Source organism: Protopterus annectens, chromosome 17.part0 (genome assembly GCF_019279795.1).
Source record: "Protopterus annectens isolate FY-2018-M chromosome 17.part0, PAN1.0, whole genome shotgun sequence".
Classification (NCBI taxonomy): domain Eukaryota; kingdom Metazoa; phylum Chordata; order Ceratodontiformes; family Protopteridae; genus Protopterus; species Protopterus annectens.
The window spans coordinates 739483768-739506187 of NC_056751.1; the positions used below are offsets into that span (position 1 = coordinate 739483768).

General features: G+C 39.5%; 1 protein-coding gene across 7 annotated transcripts in view; it reads left to right on the forward strand.

The window, feature by feature from the left end:
- The window catches only part of ARHGEF11 (Rho guanine nucleotide exchange factor 11), a 4318379-nt gene that overhangs the window by 3342361 nt on the left and 953598 nt on the right, over window positions 1-22420 (forward strand). For all 7 annotated transcript variants that reach the window (XM_044059024.1, XM_044059020.1, XM_044059026.1 and 4 more), the window contains one exon: window positions 8679-8758. In XM_044059024.1, the coding sequence (XP_043914959.1) occupies window positions 8679-8758 (80 nt within the window). The remainder of the gene's footprint in view (window positions 1-8678; window positions 8759-22420) is intronic.

Genomic DNA, 22420 nt, shown 5'->3' on the forward strand with positions numbered 1-22420 from the left:
AGTGTTGGAGTTTGTCAGAAGAGAAATCACCCCCTTTCTCCATGTTTTAAAGCAGTCAGTCACCACAAGACCACAGACTTTGCTTGGGAGGAGTTTCAGGAGGGATAAAAGTGCAAAGTGTGGGACACCATAGACAGATGTAGGCACATAAATGTAAATGAGATGATTGCTCTGATTAAGATACTCAACTCCCTGAATTATCTTTGGTCCCCAGGACCTCTTTAGGTTGTTACAGACAGTTCCACAGTCATGTGATACATCAACAGGCAAGTGAACCAGGTTGTATGCCCTTTGCAAACTAGCCATCACAGCTTGGAATACAGTTTCACAGCACAGTGTCGCTCTCCAGGCATCCTACATTACATCAGAGCAAAACTGTGTGACAGACAAGCTGAGCAGGACAAGAGCAAACCCTCACAAATGGAAACTAGATTAGGGAGTCTTTTAAGATTTGATCCATCTGTGGGCAGCTCCTCAAGTAAATTTCTTTGCTTCCTGTTTGAACAATCAGCTAGCAAGATTCTGATTCAGCAACTCCATGCAAGAAGGCCTGGATAACATATGTATTTTATTTTCCTTGGACAGGAATTTTTCTGTATGCTTTTCCACACTTTCCACTGAAATGTAGAGTACTTGTGAAGACTTGGAAGGAATCCATCCTTTCTTGTACAGGCAATTGTCTTTTTCTCTTCTGGAAGTAGCCTGGAGGCAGTTGTCACAAGCTTCCTCACAGACCGTTTCTACTCATGTGACATCAGTGCACTGACCCAGTAATCAAGGAGCCTCAATCCTCAGCACTAACACCAGTATGAGGTGTGCAAATTGGGAGGGATAAAAAGTGCACACACAGTAAAGTACAATTTCCCTTAAGAGCACACAGAGATCACACTCAAGACTGGGGCTGGTTTCTCCCTTTCTCTCCAGATTCCCAGTAAGACTCTCCATTGGCTATAGTGTACAGGTCTCAGCCTAGTGGTCAAGCTAAAACCTCCAGCACTCTCTCTTTGTCCAACCAGTGCTTCGTGTCCCTGCCCAAGTAGCTGACACGGGCACACTTTGAGCTATGATTTGAGACACTCCTGGGGAAAGCTGGCACAGGTTCTGCAGCTATGCCCCCTTCTCTGCCCAGGCTGTAAGGTTGAAATCACTGCCATCAACCACTAATATCAGCTACTAATAAGGCCCTTACCAAAGGGTGTCCAGTTTTACTGTGCAATTTTATTATCCAGTTATTGAGTGTGATGAACAGCAAGGCTTATTAGAGTGACTTTGTACAATATCACTATATACATGCAGTGTACTCTAGAGCTTAAATTATCTCTACATGAAACAGCCACAGTTGAAAGGTTTAATAATATTTAATAAATAATAAAAACGCAAGACAAATCTCCTCAATTCAACACACTGCTAGTCAAGAGTTCAGACATCACAGGAAAATGCTTAAAGTAATGCTATAGAATAGTCTGACATAAATAAAGAAAACAGCTAGTCTAGTAATGTCTTTCGGCTTAAAACAGCTAGTCTAATCTTACTATTTTTTATCTATTTCTAAGATAAACAATGTTCTAAGTACTTACATACAGAGCAAAGCAAAGTACTGGTGAGTTGATGTGAACAGGTTCAGACAAAATCCAAAATGCTCTAATTGTCTCTCTCTCTGAGAAAGTCTTAAATTGATAATACATCACTGCTGACTCATTTTAGATTACATTATTCTTAACAGTTCTGATTTAGCTTCCCAGGCTAACAGAAACTCAAATTTTACATTTCTTTTTGTAATGTGCACCTGTAGGAAGCCACAGCAATAAAATACATTCTATATGTAAAATCTTGCAATTAGCTCTGGTCTCAAAACAATAGAAAGAATTTGCCGGTCCAGACATCACGTCTCCAAGTTTGAGATCAAACAGTCATACAAGGCTTGACTTATCAGCTTTCTTCCAGTGGAGTGCACTGTGGTTAAATTTTTGAAGCTCACTACAACATATAGTTTAATCATATAGTTTTCTTTCACATTTATAAAACCAGCCTTGTGGATTATATTAATATTTACAAATTACCTAGAATCATTTACAAGATTTTATCTGGCTGGTCTGGCAGCCTTTCAGTTTTTCACAACTCACGCAAGAACAACGTTATTTGATACACCTCAACTCAAATCAAGTTCAGCTGACTGCCTGGATGGTAAAGTCATCCTCCCTTCAGGCACCAGTTTACTGAGGATGTGCTGCAGGTACTAATGGACCTAAGGAAAGCCTACTGCTAGAATATCATGTATTAGTAAATAGAAGAGGTTTATGGAGCTAAGGAAAGCCTGCTACTAGAAAATCATGTATTAGTAAATGGAAGAATTTTTCTAGTTGGTGCCAGCAACATAACTGGCACTCATTCAGGATGAGTTGTTCTCAGAAATATTTATGTGAGTTACTATCCTATTAGCCTTTCTTACTCCATCACTATTCATTTATCAGCTATTTCAGCATGTTTGCCAATGGATCATCCTCTTTCAATGCATTCTCATGTCAGAATGTCTTTGAAAGGGGTTTTATTTAAGAGGCCTCCAAGAAAGCTGGTGGCTGTACTCTGGCATCTTAATTTTATGTTGGAGAAGATGACACTTGCACCATTTGAACCAGCTAACCTGCCTGTCTTGAAGTTATTAATATGGAAGCAGTTTTACTTATTGCTGTGACCTCTGAAAGAAGGGTATCTTAGTTGCAAGCTCTAATGTTGGGTCAACTCTGTCTCATTTTCCACTGAAACAGGGCTTGTTTGAGAGTGAATCCTTTTATTCTTAAATTGGTATATAACTTTTTTACTTTAAGCCAAACAGTCCATCTCTCCCGTTTTCTTTCCTGAATCTAAAAATTAGGGAGAAAGGATCCTGCATACTTTGGATGTCCACAGACAAACTCCATCACTATCTTTACAGAACTAATTTTTTGTTTTTTTGGATAATTTGTTAATTTCTTGTGAAAATAATAATAAGGGACAACTTGTGTCAAAACGGACTATTTCCAAATGGTTGTCTAAAGCTATTTAGTTTTGCTGTACTCACCATAAAAAACCATTCCAGGGAGGGTCACTCTACCAGGCCTTTGGCTTCATGTATGGCTTTTTGAAATGAGTGGGTTCTAGAAGTATTGTAGAAATTTCAACTTGGCCCTCTGTACATACTTTTACAAACATTGTAAACTTGATTCCTTTTAGCAGAAAAAAGTTCAGAAGACTGGATTAACACCCGGTTTACACCTCAAGGTGACAATGAACATAAGACAAGATAAAACAGGTTGACCACGGCTAAAAATCCAAGTAAACGTCCACTTTCAGCAAAATATTCTTTAATAAAGAACAAGACTTGAAGATATGTCTTATATTCTCGTCTTCTACATGTTTTGCTAAAGCATTTGTATCTCTTTTATTTGTTATATCTCTAAGATGTTCAAGAATACGTTCTTTCAAGCATCTGTTAGTTTTACCTATATAGAATGCATGACATATAGTACAGAAACCAAAATAAACTAGATGCTGTGTTCTGCAGTCAGCATAGAAATTAACATCAATGGTAAATGCTAGGGTGGGATGTTTATATGTGGATTTATTATATAGATACTTACATGCCAACCAGTTCCTACAGGGAAAAGTCCCTAGCCTTTGTGATTGCATTAGTTGTTTATTAGATGTTGATTTATAGCAAAGTTGCCTTTTTAAAGATTTTTTTATTTTTAAAGCAAAAGCTAGATCTATCATCTAGTACGTTCTGTAACTCGGAATCTGAAAGTAATATGTTCCAATTTTTTTTCAATGATATTGCAAAATCTTCTAATATCACTAGAGTAAGTTATAGGAAATCTGACTTTCATAGTAGTCATATCTTGTGTATCTCATCTGCCATCTCTGTTTTCTATTGTAAATTTAATACTATTGTTTATGTCTTTTTTGTTGTAACCTCTAGCTATAAAATCCTTCTCTAGTGTTTTTACTCTATCATTAAGACCTTCGTTGGTATTATGTAGCCGACTTGCTCTCATGAACTGTCCTTTTACAACATTCCTATGTACAAATGTAGGATGCATACTTGATTTATGTAGAATATTATTTCTCCATGTTGGTTTCCTATACATTCCTGTAGTTATTTCATTTAAATCTGTCTTTCTAACCAAGACATCCAAAAATTCTATAGAATCCTTAGTGTGTTGACATGTAAATCTAAGAAACTCTGTAGTATTTTGCAGATATTCTATCATTTCCTGTATAGTTCCTCAGTTGTACCTCCACACAATAAAAAAACATCATCTACAAAACGTATATACCATATAATTTTTTCTGCATACATATTATTGTTTAACACATGTTCATTTTCCCAGGCTGCCAGTACCAGATTGGCGTAGATGCTTGAAAGAACGTATTCTTGAACATCTTAGAGATATAACAAATAAAAGAGATACAAATGCTTTAGCAAAACATGTAGAAGAAGAGAATATAAGACATATCTTCAAGTCTTGTTCTTTATTAAAGAATATTTTGCTGAAAGGGACGTTTACTTGGATTTTTCAGCCATGGTAAACTTGATTCCTTTTCCAGGTCTGGATCAGGCTTTGCTAGGACCATTCTTTAGGGACTTCTGGACCCTTCTTCCACCTCCTGATGAAGTTAGCTATGGTAATGTAGCCACGTAGCTAAGGCTACTGCAGCAGTGGTCAACATGATGAACATATATGGTACAGTTGTGTAAGTAAACTAGCCAAAGAGTAGATGTTCAAATGACCACTTCTGCAGTAACTGCTCCCTTCCTCCATCCCTCTTGTTTTTTGGTGTGGTGTTTATACAAGGGTGTAGACATTTATTTTTTGGTATTCCTAGCATTATCCTTTTAGAGTTCAGCCTCCCTGTTTGTGTTGGCATGAAAGCTTAGTCAGGTCAGTTTGAGCTGCCTGACAGTTTGGCCATGTGAAAAGTGCCCTGACGCTTTGGGAGCCGGATAGCTGTTGTATCCTATGCAGGATATAACAGATATAGCTAAGGACTCTGCAGTGTGATCTTTTGAACATCTAGCATTACTGGTAAGTTTACTTACACAACTGTACTTGTCACTTCTACTTTATTAGCAATTCAGCCATTTGTGACACACACTGAGAGTATCTATGGAGCAACCAAGGAGAGCTCTTTGTACACTCTGTAACAATATCACTAAGAGCTCTTTGTACCCTCTATAACAACATTACTAAGAGCTCTGTGTACCCTCTGTAACAAAATCACTAGAGGTCTTTGTACCCTCTGTAGCAACATTACTAGGAGGTCTTTGTACCCTCTATAACAACATCACTAAGAGGTCTTTGTACCCTCTGTAACAACATCACTAAAAGGTTTTTGTACCCTCTGTAACAACATCACTAAGAGGTCTTTGTACCCTCTGTAATAACATCACTAGAAGGTCTTTGTACCCTCTGTAACAACATCACTAAGAGGTCTTTATACCCTCTATAACAACATTACTAGGAGGTCTTTGTACCCTCTGTAACAACATCACTAAGAGCTCTTGTACCCTCTGGAACAACATTACTAGAAGGTCTTTGTACCCTGTGTAACAACATTACTAGGAGGTCTTTGTACCCTCTGTAACAACATTACTAGGAGGTCTTTGTACCCTCTGTAACAACATTACTAGGAGGTCTTTGTACCCTCTGTAACAACATCACTAAAAGGTCTTTGTACCCTCTGTAACAACATTACTAGAAGGTCTTTGTACCCTCTGTAACAACATTACTAGGAGGTCTTTGTACCCTCTGTAACAACATTACTAAGAGTTCTTTGTACCCTCTGTAACAACATCACTAAAATGTCTTTGTACCCTCTGTAACAACATCACTAAGAGGTCTTTGTACCCTCTGTAACAACGTCACTAAGAGGTCTTTGTACTCCCTGTAAAGGTCTTTGTACCCTCTATAGCAACATTACTAAGAGCTCTTTGTACCCTCTGTAACAACATCAGTAAGAGGTCTTTGTACCCTCTGTACCAACATTACTATGTGGTCTTTGTACCCTCTGTAACAACATCACTAAGACGTCTTTTTTACCCTGTATAACAACATCACTAATACCTCTTTGTACCCTCTGTAACAACATTACTAGATGGTCGTTGTACCCTCTATAGCAACATCACTAAGAGCTCTTTGTATCCTCTGTAACAACATTACTAGGAGGTCTTTGTTCCCTCTGTAACAATATCACTAAGAGCTCTTTGTACTTTCTGTAACAACATCACTAAGACGTCTTTGTACCCTGTGTAACAACATTTCTAGAAGGTCTTTGTACCCTCTATAGCAACATCACTAAGAGATCTTTGTACCCTCTGTAACAACATTACAAGGAGGTCTTTGTATCCTCTGTAACAACATCAGTAAGATATCTTTGTACCCTTTGTAACATCATCACTAAGAGGTCTTTGTACCCTCTGTAACAACATCACTAAAAGGTCTTTGTACCCTCTGTAACAACATTACTAGAAGGTCTTTGTACCCTCTATAACAACATCACTAAGAGGTCTTTGTACCCTCTATAACAACATCACTAACAGGTCTTTGTACCCTCTGTAACAACATCACTAAGTGCTCTTTGTACCCTCTGTAACAACATCTCTAAGAGGTCTGCTTACCCTCTATAACAACATTACTAGAAGGTCTTTGTACCCTCTGTATCAACATTACTAAGAGGTCTTTGTACCCCCTGTAACAACATCACAAAGAGCTCTTTGTACCCTCAGTAAAAACATTACTGGGAGGACTTTGTACCCTCTCTAACAACATCACTAGGAGGTCTTTGTACACACTGTAACAACATTACTAGGAGGTCTTTGTACCCTTTGTAACAACATCACTAAGAGGTCTTTGTACCCTCTGTAACAACATCACTCAGAGCTCTTTGTACCCCCTGTAGCAACATCACTAAGAGCTCTTTGTACCCTCTGTAACAACATTACTAGAAGGTCTTTGTACCCTCTGTAACAACATTACTAGAAGGTATTTTTACCCTCTGTATCAACATTACTAAGAGGTCTTTGTACCCTCTGTAACAGCATCAATAAGAGGTCTTTGTACCCTCTGTAACAACATCAGTAAGAGGTCTTTGCACCCTCTGTAACAACATCACTAAGAGGTCTTTGGTACCCTCTGTAACAACATTACTAAGAGGTCTTTGTACCCTCTGTAGCAACATCACTAAGAGGTCTTTGTACCCTCTATAACAACATTACTAGAAGGTCTTTGTACCCTCTGTAACAACATTACTAGAAGGTCTTTTTACCCTCTGTATCAACATTACTAAGAGGTCTTTGTACCCTCTGTAACAGCATCAATAAGAGGTCTTTGTACCCTCTGTAACAACATTACTAAGAGGTCTTTGTACCCTCTGTAACAACACTAAGAGGTCTTTGTACCCTCTGTAACAACATCAGTAAGAGGTCTTTGTACCCTCTGTAACAGCATTACTAGGAGGTCTTCGTACCCTCTGTAACAGCATTACTAGAAGTCCTGTTGACATTTTTGACGTTGTAGAAGTGCACATGCGATAACATTGTTGCACCTGAATCAGGGTATGTTACCTACGTTGTTAGCTGCCTACTAGTTAGTAGTCATTGTTTGTAGGTTTCGGCGAAGTGAAACAGACTGATGCACATAATCAGCATGTAACATTGCAGGCTTGTGTGTTTGTCTTTATTGTAACAGGACTGCAATACTTGCACCAGTGTGACTGTGCCAGTACTCTTCTAATTTGGGGTATCACTTGTGTGCAGTGTTCAAATACAGCGGCATCAGTTACAGGTTATGTCTGGACATAAGGAAAGTGTTGCATTTGTGTCACCAAATGGAGGCCAGAGAGGGAGGACATTTGTGTGGTTAGAGAGAGAGCAGGAGCAGGTCATTCTACTTGGACACGTGTGAGCTCTCTTGATAGGATCTGCTTAAACAATAGTGAAAGTCCTAGTACGGATAGCATAGTGCTGGCTGTGTCTGGCTGAAATGGGGCACCACTAAGGTTCATAGGTTCATAGGTTCGTACTAGGCTATCTGCCCTAGGGCATTTATAAGCCTAGCCAGAGTGTATGTGGCTTACACCACCCCTTAGGATGAGAATACTACGCCCTTTTAGGGTTTAGTTTACTATGCCTCTGTCTAGTAGTGGCAAAAAGATGACCCCCGGGGTAAACCTACAATCTCCCATCCACTCGTCGAGATTTCTCTTGAATAGAGTCAGTGAGGGGCTCTGCCTAACATGGACTGGGATTCTGTTCCAGAGTGTAGGGAGCCTCTGGGTTATGAATCTGTCCCTCCAGCATGTTCTATTTATTTCTGTGTTGAGGTTTAAGTCACTTTTGAGCCTCTGTTTATTAAGATGTGTTAAGCTTAGAAGCATTTGTCATAAGATTGGTATTACAAGGTGAGGGTTGTATACCTGTGCTGAGACGCAAGAAGAGCGACAGCAGTGTCTTATACAAGTCAGAAGTGGGCAGCTATACTTCAGTATTGACAAACAGCAGTATGGTGAATGAGCAGATACAGACAGCATGTGTTTTTTTTTTTACTGTGGTTGTGAACAGCATAGGCATTGTTTGCTTTGTCATTACTCACACTAGCATCTTCTTTGACTTTCTTATTACCTGTTTATCTGTATTTTGTTAGATTCACTGTTGGAATCCATGTGGACACTAAGAGAAGACAGCCCTGTTTTGAAAGAGATTGGTGACATCATGTTGGCTCGGGTAATCGTTTTCTTATTTCAACAGTGTTATTTAGTTTTAATTGTTATATACAAATTTGCCATGAAAAACAAACAAAATTTGATGATAGTCAAGAACCATTTTGCTAATGTTGTCTGCCTTTTTCTCTATACCTCATGAATATGTTGCGTTTTCAAGTTAATGATATCCAAATTAATCATGCTTATAATTATAATTGCATAATGTTTGTGTGTGTGCAGTCTTAATTGCCTCTCAATGTTTGGATCCATAATATTTTCAGGAAGACTATTTCATGCTCTTTCACCCTTTTTCTGAAAATGTTTCTTTGCATCTCCTTAATCTGCTCTCTCCTCTGGTTTTATTTTTATTTTATTTCACTCTGCACCTTGTTACACTTCTTTTTAGTTATTTTTTTTTTTACTTCCTGGACTCTGTTTGTATCCTTGAAGTAAATGAAAATGTCTTTCTTTCCGAAGGCATATGTTGTTTTGATTTCCACCTGTCTCCATATGATGTATTTTGCAACCCTGTACTATTTTGAATGTCTTTCTACTCTCAGTAGCCAATTCCTCTGTTTTTTCTCCAGCTTGCTTCTTTTATAAATGCACTGTGTTGTGTTTTTGCTTCTTTTGTTGTATAATTCCCCTGATACTAACTTGATTCATCACTAATTACAGCAACTTGTAAGATATTTATTTGTATAGTTTTATTAATCAGTTATTTATTTCTGAAGAAGTTCTGATATTAAACGATGAAAGCAGTAAAACCACATCTGCTTGGCCTCTTCCTCCCTGAGTGTTGTTTTATTAGTCGTAGTTCTTTGCAAGTTTGGTATTGTTTTCCATTTACCCAGAGTTTGTTGCTGCTAGGAGAACCCTTCTTCTTTAAGGTCTGATGGGCCCTTTGCAAGGGCCTGTATATCTACGTTGGTTGTGTTAGTCGTACTTCTTTTGTGGTGCTTGTGGTTTATTTCTGTACCCTTAGAAGGTTGTATAGCCACAAGTTATGTCTGTCTAGTTGACTTTCCAGATAAAGGTATTTTATTAGTTTGTATTTGTTTACTGGGAAGGTCCGACTGTACAAAAACTCATTATGTAATAAATGAATTAAATAAATAACATAGATGTTTTTGATCAGGTCTCCGATTGTAACCATATATTTGTGTGTGTGAGACATGTATGAAAAGGAATTCACCTTGAGAGTGAACATTTGCGCACCTCTGAAAGATTTGTTACGGTCTGGTTTCTCACTACAGATGTGCTTTACAAGTTTGTTTTTTTTCTCCTGATTTTGGAGCATTATCACGAGACTCCATGCTCTACACTTATTTTCATAGGTGAGTAGAGTGTATCATAATGTTCTATGGTGCAGTTTCCATTCCACTTGTTTCTTCTAGGAAACATGCTTAATCATACTTTAGGGAGTACTTTTGCCGCAGTATGTAACAGACCCATACATGTGTGTCAGTCTTTTCTCAGCCTTCTATTTAGTTTTTGTGGGTCCCCTGCATGATGCAAATCATGCTGTCATTCTACTCATCTATGGACATCACTTGGCATTTGCTGTTTATAAGAGCAGCGCTCTGCCATGCTGCCTTCGTTTCTTAGTAATGCTTTTTACAACCTTTACTTTGGTTGGACAGTGTTTTCCATTTCATTAGTACTTTGTAACAAAAAGTTTGACTTGAATTCTTTGGTAATAGTTTTACAGATGTGAAACTAATGATCACCAGGGCCTTTGTAAGCTTAGCCATGCATCCCAATCTCTGACAAGTTCTGGTACCCTTGACAAATGTAAGCAGAGGCTTGGGAGATGAGCCATTTATAAGCAGGAGACTGGCAGATGACTATTTACAGATGCCTGCGTCCATTTGAGACACAGGTGCCAAACCAAGGATGAATTTCCTGTTCCCCTATCTAGTTGTTCAAGTTACATTTGAACTGGGTTAGGGAGGAGCTCTGCTTCACATGGTTGGGGATCCTCTTCCAGAGAAGGGGTTGTCTTTGAGATACATGCATGTCTTCCAAGCAGGTCCTGTTTATATCACAGCCAAGGTTTAAGTCTTTAGAACGGGTAATTCTGGTGTTGTTTGTTTTGCAGATATAGAGGAGGTCCATCAGGGTGGAGTCTGACAGTGCTTTGTACACCAGGCATAACCATAAGAGCGCTATTGATTTTGTGATGTGTGAAATAGTTTCTTTTGATATTTTTTAAGTTGGTTTGGTAATTCCATGAATGAATGTTCTGCTAGACCAATTAGCCTGAAAGACTTTGATTTACATTTTTAAGGAATACACTATGCAAGATTAAAAAAAAAAGTATTAAAAGATGAGGTTTCTCAAGGGGAAAGGCTGCAAGGTTACAGAGAAAAAATACTAATCGGTGATCATTGGAGAGGGTCACTATTGCAGTAATGCATAATGTTTGTTTTTTACCTATATTCTGTCTCTTTGCTTGCAGCATAGGTTTTCAGCGTGACTGCCACTAGAAATTGCATTGCTTCATTGAGTTGGTTGTCACTCTGTCACTGTGTGTATCTTGAATAAATGTCATACGTTTTGAATTTAACTGAGTTATTCTAGGTGAAATTTAGGATAGTAGTGTGCAGAGGTGTCAACTCGTGATTGACAGTGTAAGATTCAGGTATTGCAATGGGCACAGGTTTACAAGAGGAGATGAAAGGTGTAATGGGCGAAGAGTTGCCACCCATTGAAAGGGTATGATGCTGGCATGAAAAAGATGCTTCATGTTAATGTACAGGAAGTGAACAGTGCTGGAGTAAATTCAGCATTATTTGGGGATTTAACAGAACTGTTGGCTAGTTCTGCGAAGTAAATGGAGGTGAAGATGCTGAATTTTTAAATGACTGGCATGTTGTCGTGATAATGATTACTTTGGTGGCATTTGAAACAAAGCAGGTGAAATAATTATGTTGAATAGAAGGTAGATGTGATGGAAAGTAAAATGTGAAAATGAGGAAGGTATGAATTTATTTGACTGCATAGAAACAACTGTGGCACAGTAGACAGGTTTTTTGAAAAACTCTGAAGCTGAAAAAAAGTGATGCAGTTGCCAATAACTAAAACTGATAAAAAAAACATTGGATGTATTGGATTATTTTGATTAATTTTACACGTTATGAGAAGAAGCAGGTTTTGTGTTAATTCTGACAACTGGGAAGACTGGTTTAGTAATTGCTTGACCAGCTTACATTGAACATTCACTTTCCATTAATGAATGCAGTTGTTGGAAGCAGACTGAGAATATAAAATGTAACATTGGAAATGCACATTCGTTTTTCTTGCTGTGCTGAACGCTTTTTTTTTTAAAACTTCTTTGCAAGGATTCATTGAAGTAGCTGTATTGGATTGTATTGGTATTTCTTGTGCTGAGGGTACTGTGTGATCAGTTGAAGTGAAGGATGAACTGAAGGAAAAAGAAGACAGTCCTCTGTATTGCAGCTGATACATGACACTTTGAAACAATGAATAGTCCTACCCAGATATGTACAAACTTGGGTAATGGAATTTTTTTATAATGCTGGTTAAAGTGCGCATTTAAAGTATTGCAGAAATATTCCCCATGCCTTTAGACTTGCAAATATGTATTATGTTTGATATACATGGTACTTTAAAGAATGAACGTTCTTCATTTCATCAGTGCTGCAGTAGTCTTAGCTATATCGGTTATATGCTTCTACGTGTATAACAGCTGATCAGATTCTAAAACTTAAGGACGCCCTTCCACTTGCTGAAATGGTTATCAGCTCAAGCAGATCTTAAGAAAAAAAGAAGTTTTTGCACCAAGCCCTTCAGCGCTGTCCTTCCTCCAAATAGCACTCCTCTTGAGAGCTTTTAAAGATTGGCAGTTGGCTAGAATGTCTCCATTACGGGGCAACATTCCGCATCTTATTTTTTGACAGGAAGTTAACTTTTTCTGTAAAAGTAGTACTTTTAAGCTAGGAAAACATGTCTTTATAGACTGCCAAGTGACTTTCTCACTTTTACTAGAAGCATTTCATTTAACTTTTGAGAAAAAAGTTGTTAAAACTAGTTTTTCTTGACGAAACATTATATTAAATTACTTTTAGGGCTGGCATAAGTGTTTAAAGTGTTTTCACTATGTTTTGGGTGGAAATGACTTTTTTTTAACTATTTAACTGTTTCACTGACTACTGCTACTGGGCTTCCCTGGGATTCAAGCATCTTATTTTGGCTTTATACTGCAGCAAAAGGAAGGTCCCAGCAGCCAAGCACAAGCCCACAAAAAGCCAAGGCGTTGTTAGTAGCTAAGTCCACAATACGAACACTTCTTTATTTAAAAATAGCAAAAGTAACATAAAGCGCTTTTCGTCTCACTAGTAGTGAGACTTCCTCAGGCAAAGTTTCAAGTGTAAAGCAACTCATTAAATACTCTACCCAATATCTAATTAACACTCCTTCAATTAATTCATTAAATTAATATCAACCATTTCAGTGCGATAGCTTTGCAGTTCAGTGTCAAACAGTACTGCAATCCTGTTTACATTCACATTTCCAAATGCAATGCTTCAGTCAGTAATCTCAACATTACAAACTTTACTACAGCAGCTTTAAACTTAAGGTTTTAACAAACCTTCACTAGAACATTAAATCCATGTTCGATTTAGTGTGATTTCAAACCTTTACAGCTAGCTGGAAACATAACTAGTTAAATGCAGTCCGTTACAACTGATACATTCGCAAACTGAAATAAAACAGTTGATGTTGCCTATCCATACTCGGGTAGTAACCAACATTCTTTTGATAATTACAGTATCCAAATTGGAAAAATATTTTTTGCCCTTTAGTCATAAAAAGAAGTTGAACTGTTTCTGTCATTGTTGACTAATTGTTACGATTCACCTCCACCTTGTCGGTTACGAGTATACATAACAGCACTACGTAGTGGAGTCTGCATTTAAAGCAACAGTACTGTACTTAATAAACTCCACTGTAACCTCTTCCACACGAACACCCAAATCCTGGATAATGGCATGGTCAATTAAACCTATTGCAGTCGGGTGTTTTAAAGTGTTTCACACTTTAAAATAAAATCCTATGCCATTGTTAAAAACTCTTAAACTTCAAATATATTAAAAATGTTTTTAAATAAAGAAGTGTTCGTATTGTGGACTTAGCTACTAACAACGCCTTGGCTTTTTGTGGGCTTGTGCTTGGCTGCTGGGACCTTCCTTTTGCTGCAATAAGGAGTTTTTGGTTTGGCTTGTGCTTTTATCTTGTTTTGGCTTCACCATGGAACATCATCCAGTTTCTCAGTTCTTCCTTCTGCCAGACACAAAAAATAGGAAAAAATTCCAAACAGCCTTTGCCCCTTCAGCATGCTACTAAATTGCCTCAGCAGCAGATGGGTGACTCTACTGTGGCCATTTCTGGTTCTTCAGACCATTTATCTTTTTTCCTTGGCTCTCTTTGGTGCAGTCCATACAGCCACCATTGACCAGGGATTAGACATTTCTTCTGTGGATGTTGGATTGCTCTTGCCGGGCAAGGGAGAAACCAGTCTTGTCAGTCTTAGAGGAAGGTGCAGACAGTACCTCTCTGCATAGCCAGACTGAGATGCTTGTCCCGAGGGAGGTTTTACCTGGCAAAAGTAGGCCTGCTTCTTTAGAAATTCCTGAAAAAAAGCAGCAAAAAGTTAAGACATTTATCATCACCTGTCTGGGTTACTTTGAACAGTAGTGATTTATTGGGCTTAGTTCAGGCTCTTGACCCCACCAGTTCTGGCATTACTGGTAAGAGAAAAAGGGATTCTTCACTGTCTGAGGATGTTCAGGATATTGAATAGGAAAATGATTGTAGGGGACAACTCCTCTTTTCTCTCCTCATGTGTCTGATTGTAAGGAGAGTTTTCTTCTGATAGCCCCTTGGAAGGATTTTTTTTCTGAAACTATGTCTAGAATGAATCATGTGTTTTAGTGGGAGCATAATGATCTTTCACTGTCATTTAATAAAAATTATGATTTAGAGATTCTACTAATAGGGATGACTGCAGTTAGGGGTACATAGACTAGGAGCCTGAAATTTACTGGAGAAAACTGGCAAAGGAACCAAGTTATTTGGAGCAAATAGCTAGTGAAGGAAAGGTAATAGAATGGGAAGAGGCCAATAAGACATTTGGATTGCAGGTTAAAAAGTGCCTCCCCTGTCAGGGATTGATGTCAGAGTATAGGCATAGAAAAAGGGAATGGAGAATCTCAAGTGAAAGACATCAGGTAGAGTTTTTAGATGAATTTAGAACAGAATTAGCAGGGCATATAAAGTATTGCACAATAACTGTAGGAATAAATCAGAGGATGTTAGAAAATATCGGAAAGAGACTGGATAAGCAGTTCACAAGTAAACAATGTGAGGACATATGTATAACTCCCAAATATGCAACAAAGTCTAGAAAATTTAGAATTTTTGCATGGAAGTGTTTACATTTACATTTTATTTTTATACCCCAATCAGACTCCAAAGAATTTTTTTCTCGAGTAGATGGCAAGTGTTGGACGTCTGATGGGGATAAAGGGGTAATTGGAACATATGTTCTTGGAGTGTAATGAGTTGGCAGATTTTAAAAATACCTTACAGAGTACTTTTTCAGAAGTTAAGGTGAGCATATGGGTGTAACTAAGAAATTATTTGAGAAACTGTATGGTATCTGAATTGCCTAGACGTAATAGGAATAGGGCCTTGTAGGTTTAATTCTGGTAGCTGCCAAAAAAGCAATTACTAGAAAATGGAAATCAGAGTCTAAACCTCCTGATTTGAAGTAGTGAATGTTGAAACAGAGATAAATAACTGGAAGTAGGACCTTTAGAAAAGGGTAGGAGCAAATTACATAGAAAAAATAAATGGAAGTTATGAGATGCATGCATGCAGAATAGTGTTTTGAAGGAGGCGTGAGGATTAAGGGAAGGCAGGAACTGAGCAGTCGCAGTTTATATATTGTTGATAAAATAATGTATGTTGTGTAATGCTTGTAACTGAATATGATAACGTGCTTTATTTTCTTTTATTTAAGTGTATGTTTGCTTGTGTCTTGATAATTCAGTAAAGATGTTAAAAAACAACCCATTGTGATTTATTGTAACTGGAATTCCTTAACCTACTCTCGTTCCTCCTCTTTCGCTATTGGAGGATGTATTTATTACTGCCTGTAACTCGCCTGATAGCCAGTCTGCTTATTATTAAGAAATTGTGAAGTTCCCCAGTCAAACAACTTTTTATTTTCTAATCCAAGTTTAGATCTAGCAGTGGTTTTAGCTGCTGCTAAACATCTGGGTAATGCTAATCCCTCCTTCTCTAACAAGGATAGGAAAGTCTTTTAGGAAAATTGTATTCTTCTGCAGCACTCATTTTTAGAATTCTTAATTGACAAGTTCAAGTGTGAAGATTTATGCTTGCCTCTTTTGAAAATGTGAGGAACATTTTGACTTTGTTTCCCTTATCTGAGGAAAAAATCATCTTTGTGTAACCGTATTGCTTCTGTGTCTCACGTGAATAAATGTCCTTTGAAATGCTATGATTCAGCTGATGCCAGTTCTAGAGCTGCTGCTGCTCCTGGCACTGTTCTGAAGAGGTGTGCTTGGTTGCGTACGCCAAACCTTTTGGAGGATGTACAAAGATGACATTTTGAATTGTCTCGTAGATAGTTTGTATTTGGACCATCTGCTACAGACGTCCTTAAAAAATGTGATGAGGGAGGAACACTGATTCAAGGAGTTTCCCAGATTTTTCAGTCTTCTTTCTCCAGGTTTTCAGGGATTTTCTAGCTACCTATGCAATAGTTTACACAAAGTATAACAGCAGATACAGCAAGCAGCTGGTAAGCAGACTTAAAAAAAAAAATAATGGCAAGGGGATTCGAAAAAGAGAAGAGGAACCCCCTAGAAACAGACAGTCTAACAAGTCTGAATGACTGTCTACAGAATCCCAGCTCCCTTTCCCCACCTTGGGAAGCCTATAATTCTGCTCCAAAATCTGGCACTCCATTTTTCTCTTTGGCAGCAGATAGTTCTAGACAAACAGGTCTACAGAGTTTCATCAAAGATACAGATGGGAGTGGGAATCTCTCCCGCCTTCTCAGGGGATTTCTCCTCATCTGCTAGTTCAGACTTTTTCCCTACTGTCATTCAGCATTTTCTAACTCGGGGGTGGGGGTGGGGGGTGATTTAAAGCTGTCCCTCCTTCTCAGAAAGGAGGGGGGAACAACATTTCTAGTGCCTAAGAAAGAAGCCTTGTGAAGACCAGCCCTAGATCTTTCATTTCTAAAAAAGTTTGTGAAAGTTCTAAAGTTAATGTTATCCCGTCACAACCTCTTACTCCGCATTTAAGTTTTTTACTGATCCTAGATTTAAAAGTTGCTTGTCGCATTCTTATAGCACCAGATTTCAAAGGTATCTTAAGGTTTTGTTTGTCTGGATTACTTTCATTACTCTGCATTAGCTTTTGGTTTATCCATGCTCCAGGGATATTCAGAAGTGTCTGTCTCCAGTGATGGTCTACAGCAGACTGTCAGGTGGCCTCGTCAAGTGTCTGTCTCCAGTGATGGTCTACAGCAGACTGTCAGGTGGCCTCGTTTTCCTCATTTAGACGACTTTTTCTCTTTGCACAGTGTTTTTCAAAGTGTCAGGATTCTCTCACTTGGATGAGAGATCTGCACAGACTGGGGTTTCAGGAGAACATAAAAGTAGTCTTCTACCCCTTCTCACACGATTGTATTTATGGGGTGTCTCCTAGATATCTCAGTAAAAAGAGGTTTTTCTTTCATAGCTGCAAGTGGTCAAAACTTTTTCAGGTGATATAAGAATGTCATTTGGTCTTGATAAATATGCAAAAGCAACGTTTAAATCAGGAAAGTTGCAGCATCAAGAAAACATCAGTTTGGGACAAGAATGTGATATAAAAGGACTTCAGCAGGAGGGAGAGTACAGTGCAATGGAAAAGTATTTGCCCCTTTCTTGATTTCTTATTTTTTTGCATGTGTGTCTCACTTAAATGTTTCAGATCATCAAACAAATATAAATTTTAGACAAAAATAACCCACGTAAACACAAAATGCAGTTTTTAAGTGATGATTTTATTTATTAAGGAAAAATAAAACTATCCAAACCTACATGGTACTATATGAAAAAGTAATTGCCCCCTAAACCTAATAACTGGTTGTGCCCCCCTTAGCAACAACAACTGCAGTCAAGCATTTGTGATAACTGACAATGAGTCTTTCACATCTTTGTTGAGGAATTTTGGCCCACTCTTCTTTGCAGAATTGCTTTAATTCAGCCATATTGGAGGGTTTCCGAACATGAACCGCCTTTTTAAAGTCATGCTACAGCATCTCAATTGGATTCAAGTCCGGACTTTGACTAGGCCACTCCAAAACCTTTATTTTGTTTTTTTAAGCCATTCAAAAGTGGACTTGCTGGTGTGTTTTGGATCATTGTCCTGCTACAGAACTCGTGCGCTTCAGCTTGAGTTACAAACTGATGGCCAGACATTTTCCTTCAGGATTTTTTGGTAGAGAGAATTCATGGTTCCATCAATCACGGCAAGTCGGCCAGGTCCAGAAGCAGCAAAGCAGCCCCAGACCATCACACTACCACCACCGTGTTTGACTGTTGGCATGATTTTCTTTTTCTGAAATGCTGTGTTACTTTTGCACCAGATGCAACGGATGCATACCTTCCAATAAGTTCAACTTTTGTTTCGTTAGTCCACAGAATATTTTCCCAAAAGTCTTGGGGATCATCAAGATGTTTTTTGGCAAAAGTGAGACGAGCCTTTGTTTGTTTTGGTCAGCAGTGGTTTTCGCCATGGAACTCTGCCTTGCGTGCCATTTTTGCCCAGTCTCTTTCTTATGGCTGAGTCATGAACACTGACCTTAACTGAGGTAAGAGAGGCCTGCAATTCTGTAGATGTTGTTCTGGGTTCTTTTGTGACCTCTTGGATGAGTCGTCACTGCGCTCTTGGGGTAGTTTTTGTAGACCGGCTACTCCTGGGAAGATTCACCACTGTTCCATGTTTTCTCCATTTGTGGATAATGGCTATCACTGTAGATGTTTCAATCAGCTGCAGTCCTTACACATACGCAGTCCTCACGTCCTCGGGTCGGCCCGAATATCGCGCAGTCCCACTGACGCCGTCATATGCATTTGCCTGACCACATCAGGACGCCAGCAGCAGGTGCCGTCATGACCGATCAAATTTTTCGAATCTTTTTTGCCGATGGAAATGTGCGTTGGCAGCGCCGTTGTTATTTCGCTGTTTCTCTGAAATTTTCAAATTCGGAGTTTCAGGACCGAATCAAAGTTGGTTAAGTACTGTGATACTTCGATATTTTAGTTTTTCTTTTTGCCCCAGTGGTTTACCGGATGTCAGAAAAGGTTGTTAGTGTCATCTTGTGGAGAACAGATACCGTGACAGAGATTATCTGTTAAGGAAAAGGCAGGATGCTTCAGGCCTGAGCACGCCCGGTGCATCCACGCAGCTGCCGCTGCTTCAGCCAGGTTAGTCTTCGGAAGGTGGCAAGCCCAGGCACAAAGCCCATAAGCACCTCCTCAGACCGGGACGCCGGTGAGTCCCGCAGCCCGGGTTCCGCCGGAGGTTTCTGGAGTCCCAGGGGAGACTTTGTTATTGCAGGATGTGAGGCAGAGGGAGGCAGGTCAGGCTGAAGGGGCTCTCAGGTCTCCCTTCTCTGGGTGGCTCCTGCTCCTCTCTAGGGTGGTCCGGCTGTTTCCCTTCAGGCCCAAGGCTTAGCCAGGTTTAGCTTCTCTTCCTAGTTCACTCCCTAGTTCTTTCAGGATTCAGCCTGCAAGTGCCAAAAAAAATGGCAAGAGATTCTTACTTTGATTAGAGAGGTTCTTTTTGCCCCTCCTGATAAGAGACCTAGGGTGGAACCTGAGTTGGGGAGTTGAGCATTTGAAGATGTTTCCAGAGTCTTCGGCGTTCTGACTGCAGGAGGGATCTTCCTCTGATTTCTTCTGATGTTCGAGGTCTACTCTTCTCCTTCTCTGAGGATTTTTCTTTTTTTTTCACTCTTCAATTCCATCTTGGAGCTCTTTAAATGGGAAGAGGCTTAGGGACTGGATTCCCTTCAAAGGCTTTAGGAATTTTTTTTGTTTTTACCCCAGCATAGCCTCCTTGGATACCTCCTGTTGTGGTGGTGTTTGTAGTTGAGTTTTTTCAGGCTTCTCTTAATCCTGATTCTTTGCTCTGTTCTGTTAAACCGGATAGGTATTATCTTTTAAAGATAAGCTCATAAGTATCTTTACTGTTAGACTAGGGCTGACCCAGAAACTGTTACTGGGCCCATGCTTTTTAAGAGGCTTCTGTTGTTAAAACCAGTTCCTCCAGATAAAGAGGCCAGAAAGTTGAGTGTAAAGGAAAGAAAGTTGGGCTTTCTTCTTAAGTAGCCCACAGGGCTTTGAATGAAACATGGTACATACTGAAATAACCTAACTTCTCACTTTGCTGCTACTTTCTCACAGATGCTCTGGCAGAAGGACGAGGGAAGAGTGCAAGTTTTTAGTAGAGTTTCAAGACAAAAGGGGCAAGACTTCTTAAGCAATCAAGTTTGTTGTACAGGCCTCGGGCCTCGGGCTGCCACTGGTTCTTGTCTTCAAGAGGCACGCTTGGGGACAGATGACTGTCTATCTGACCATGTTACCCAAGACTTTAGAGATGCCTTGCTTGCCAATCTGATGTGTGTTGTTTGGTTCACCTTGTTGAGGCAGTTCCTAAGAAAAATGGAAGACAAGGCTAAGCTCATGCAGACTGTAAAAGATTTTTTGCAGGTGCATAAGTTTAGTAGAAATTGGGTCACCTTAAAGTGGACGATCCGGGGCCATGATTCCCAGTCCGTAAATAGATCTTAGACGCAGGGCAGAGTTCAGGTTCAGGGGCCTAGAGAAGGAGTTCACCTGCGCAGTCTGGTGAGGTGAGGGGAGGTCCTTCTCCAACCTTTGAATGGACAATTTTCAGCTGCCCTTGGTTTCGCCTGGCAGCACCTTTGGCAGGTTTGTTGGCACTTTTTGCCTTCTTTTGGAGTTTAAAATTTCAAGACAGATGGCCATATTGATATTGAAGGATGGATATTATTCTGCACTACAAGTTACAGGTGATTCCTTTCAGCATGCCTATCGCCTCCTCAGGCCAGAATAGAGGCCTCAGCACAAATTTCTCTGCTACTCACAAAGAGCTCTACAGCGTAGAATCCCTATGCCAATTTCAGGCTCTAGGATTTTATTCTCACTGTCTTAGTATTCTGTTTACAGTACCGGAGACCACCAAATGGGCCTATCTATCCTCAACACTCTATCTGGTCTACTTATCCAAAAATGTTGGGTCTATAACAGTTTTTACTCACTGGGCAAAGACTTACTGGGGTAACTTTGGTTTTCATTTGAGGCTTACCTTCAAAAGGAGGCTTACCTGAGTTGCAGAATCTCACTGAGTTGAGGGACTGGATCTTATCAGTTCTTGACATCATTTCTCTATCATCATCAGTTGCTTATCTATCCTCACCCCAGTCTGTTGCCCAGAGATAGCTTCAAAGTTCTAGCTTCAGCTTATTCTTCCTACAGATTGGACGCTTTGCCTGATTCTGGCTCAAATCTGGCTCAATTCAGGCTCAAAGGCTGGAATAATTGACTCAAGTGCTTGATAGCCTAGTATTCTGCTGGCTAATAAAAAAACTCAAAGTAACATGAGCATAGTACCCTCTTTCTCTATGCTAAAACAAAATACAGCATCCCAGATGGCCTTTTCTTTCTCTCGAACTCAGGAAGAATCTCCTTTTACTTTCATCAATTGAATCATCATCAGTCAGGCTGACTGCATTCTCAGTCCTTCAAGCCCTTGGGGTTCATGGTGGCTTTGTAGTCTGGTTGGTGCTGGCTGCCAAACATTCTAAGGAAGAGGAAGCTACAATGCATTATAAAAATGTATGGACACAGTGACTGCTAGATCTGGACACTGTCCAGGAGGATAACCTCTTGCATTCAAAATTCTTTTTTGTGGTGGCCAGGAAAAGGTCACCTAAACCTTGGACTTCCTTTCAGAAGAGGCCAGACTCGAAGTCAGATTCTAACGAGAGATGCCTCAGACAAAGCTTGGCTTCATTCAAATGGGAAAGTGGACTCAAAGACATGGGGTTCGTCAACATACAACATCTACATTGAAACTTGAACAAGACAGTAGCAGTCCAGTTTGCATGTTTAGCTTCACAGATTTACTTCTTCCAGGGCAGGTGTTGATTCTAACAGACAACACAACTTTCAGGGCACACACATCAACTGGCAAGGGGAACACATTCAATCCTCTCACACAGCAAGCAATGATTTTGTGGGAGACTGCTTTTGTGGGACAGCTAAATCTTTCAGCAAAGGTTTCTTCAGGGTGCAACAACCTCTTAGCAGATGTGTTGAGCAAGACGATGTGATCCCCCCCACGAGCATGGATTGATCCTGTGGAAGTGGATCCTCATGTATTTCAGTTGGGAACAGACATCATAAGAACTCAGACTTTCTCCACTCAAAAAGCTGCCAAAGTAAAGCGCCAGCTGCCAAAACCTTTCATCCCAGGTTTTGAAAGCGGCCTTCCTTTCCACAGCACTTTCATGTGTATGTCTTTTCTTCCCCACCTCTGCCTCTCCTTCCAA